This window comes from Salvelinus namaycush, chromosome 2, assembly GCF_016432855.1.
Source record: "Salvelinus namaycush isolate Seneca chromosome 2, SaNama_1.0, whole genome shotgun sequence".
Taxonomy (NCBI): Eukaryota; Metazoa; Chordata; class Actinopteri; order Salmoniformes; family Salmonidae; genus Salvelinus; species Salvelinus namaycush.
In genome coordinates, this window is record NC_052308.1 from 56,686,034 (window position 1) to 56,688,286 (window position 2,253).

The following is a 2,253-nucleotide window of genomic DNA, read 5'->3' on the forward strand; positions in this document are numbered from 1 at the left end:
TAATTGGTAATGGTAAGAGGATTAGCGGTGTTTTGTTGTGGCCCCTCTGTTATTGGTATGGTGAGATGTTACGTGATTCTTGTTTGTAGCCTCTGTATAGTTGGAGATGGTGAGTTTAGTATATGTTTGTTGTTGCCTCTGTTATTGGTAATGGTGAGAGGTTAGCATGTTTGTTGTGTAGCTCTGTTTTTGGTAAATGGTGCGAGTTAGCATGTTTTGTTGTAGCCTCTGTTATGTGGTAAATGTGAGAGGTTAGCCATGTTTTTGTTGTAGCCTTGTTTATTGTTATGTGAGAGGTTAGCATGTTTGTTGGTCCGCTGTTATTGGTACATGGTGAGAGGTTGCATGTTTTGTTGTAGCCTCTGTTATGGTATGGTGAGAGGTTAAGCATGTTTTGTTGTACCTTCTGTTATTGGTAATGGTGAGAGGTTAGCATGTTGTTGTTGTACTCTGTTTATTGGTAATTGATGAGAGGTTAGTCATGAATTTTGTTGGTAGCTCTCTGTTATTGGTAATGGTGAGAGGTTAGGCATTTTTGTTTGTAGCTCATGTTATTGTAATGGTGAGGGTTAGCATGTTTTTGTTGTAGCTCTGTTATGGAATGTGGGAGTTAGATGGGGGTGGGGGGGGGAGGATTGGTCTCGATTATACGAGTGCTGGGGGGGGAGATTCGTCGCTGGGTTGTAAGTTTTGTGGTTTGTTATTCTGTGTTATTATGGTGAGAGGTTAGTATGTTTTGTTGTAGTCTCTGTTATTGGTAATGGTGAGAGGTTAGTCGTTTTGTTTTGTAGCCTCTGTTATTGGTAATGGGTTAGAGGTTACATGTTTTGTTGTATGCCCTCTTTATTGGAATGTGAGAGGTTAGCATGTTTTTGGTTGTTAGGCGGCGTCTGTTATTGGTAATGGTGAGAGGTTAACAATGTTTTTCGGCTTGTAGCCTCTGTTTATTTGTAAGGGTGCGGTCTGTATACTGTGTCGTAGCAATTTCACATGTGACGGTTTATTTTTTGGATCCTCTGTATCTTGTAATGGTGTGCGGAGTAGCCTGTTTGTTGAGAGCTATCTGTGCCTATTCCGTATTTGTCAGTCCGCTCCATGTTATGGTTATGGTGAGAGGTTTAGCATGTTTTTGTTGTAGCTCTGTTACTTGGTAAATGGTGAGCAGGTTAGCATGTTTGTGTGTAGTCTCTGTTATGGTAATGGTGAGAGTTGCATGGTTTTTTGTGTAGCCTCTGTTATTGGTTAATGGGTGAGAGGTTAGCAATGTGTTTTTGTAGTCTCTGTTATTGGTAATGGTGAGGAGGTTAGATGTTTTGTTGTAGTCTCTGTTATTTGTAATGGTGAGAGGTTAGCATGTTTTTTGTAGCCTCTGTTATTGGTAATGGTGAGAGGTTTAGCATGTTTTGTTTGTAGTCTTCTGTTATTGGTAATGGTGAGAGTTAGCATGCTTTTTGTTGTAGGCCTCTGTTATTAGTAATAGTTGCGAGGTTAGCATGTTTTTTGTAGTTCTGTTATTGTGTAATGGTGAGAGGTTAGCATGTTTTGTTGTAAGGCCCCCCCCCCCCCCCCCCCCCCCCCCCCCCCCCCCCCCCCCCCCCCCCCCCCCCCCCCCCCCCCCCCCCCCCCCCCCCCCCCCCCCCCCCCCCCCCCCCCCCCCCCCCCCCCCCCCCCCCCCCCCCCCCCACCCCACCCCCCCCCCCCCCCCCCCCCCCTCCCCCCCCCCCACCCCCCCCCCCCCCCCCCCCCCCCCCCCCCCCCCCCCCCCCCCCCCCCCCCCCCCCCCCCCCCCCCCCCCCCACCCCCCCCCCCCCCCCCCCCCCCTCCCCCCCCCCCCCCCCCCCCCCCCCCCCCCGCCCCCCCCCCCCCCCCCCCCCCCCCCCCCCCGCCCCCCCCCCCCCCCCCCGCCCCCCCCCCCCCCCCCCCCCCCCCCCCCCCCCCCCCCCCCCCCCCCCCCCCCCCCCCCCCCCCCCCCCCCCCCCCCCCCCCCCCACCCCCCCCCCCCAACCCCCCCCCCCACCCCCCCCCCCCCCCCCCACCCCCCCCCCCCCCCCCCCCCCCCCCCCCCCCACCGCCCCCCCACCCCCCCTCCCCCCCCCCCCCCCCCCCCCCCGCCCACCACCCCCCCCCCCCCCCCCCCCCCCCCCCGCCCCCCACCCCCCCCCCCCCCCCCCCCCCCCCCCCCCCCCCCCCCCCCCCCCCCACCCCCCCCGCCCCCCCCCCCCCCCCCCCCCCCCCCCCCCCCCGCCCCCCCCC

At 57.8% G+C, this 2,253-nt stretch overlaps 1 protein-coding gene across 1 annotated transcript in view; it reads left to right on the forward strand.

Moving 5' to 3' along the window:
- Positions 1 to 1,213: 1,213 nt before the first annotated feature.
- Positions 1,214 to 2,253, forward strand: part of LOC120022283 (basic proline-rich protein-like) — a gene marked incomplete at its 3' end in the record, with an annotated part of 3,649 nt that continues 2,609 nt past the window's right edge. Inside the window, exon 1 of the mRNA XM_038966188.1 lies at positions 1,214 to 1,245. Within this exon, the coding sequence (XP_038822116.1) occupies positions 1,214 to 1,245 (32 nt within the window). The remainder of the gene's footprint in view (positions 1,246 to 2,253) is intronic.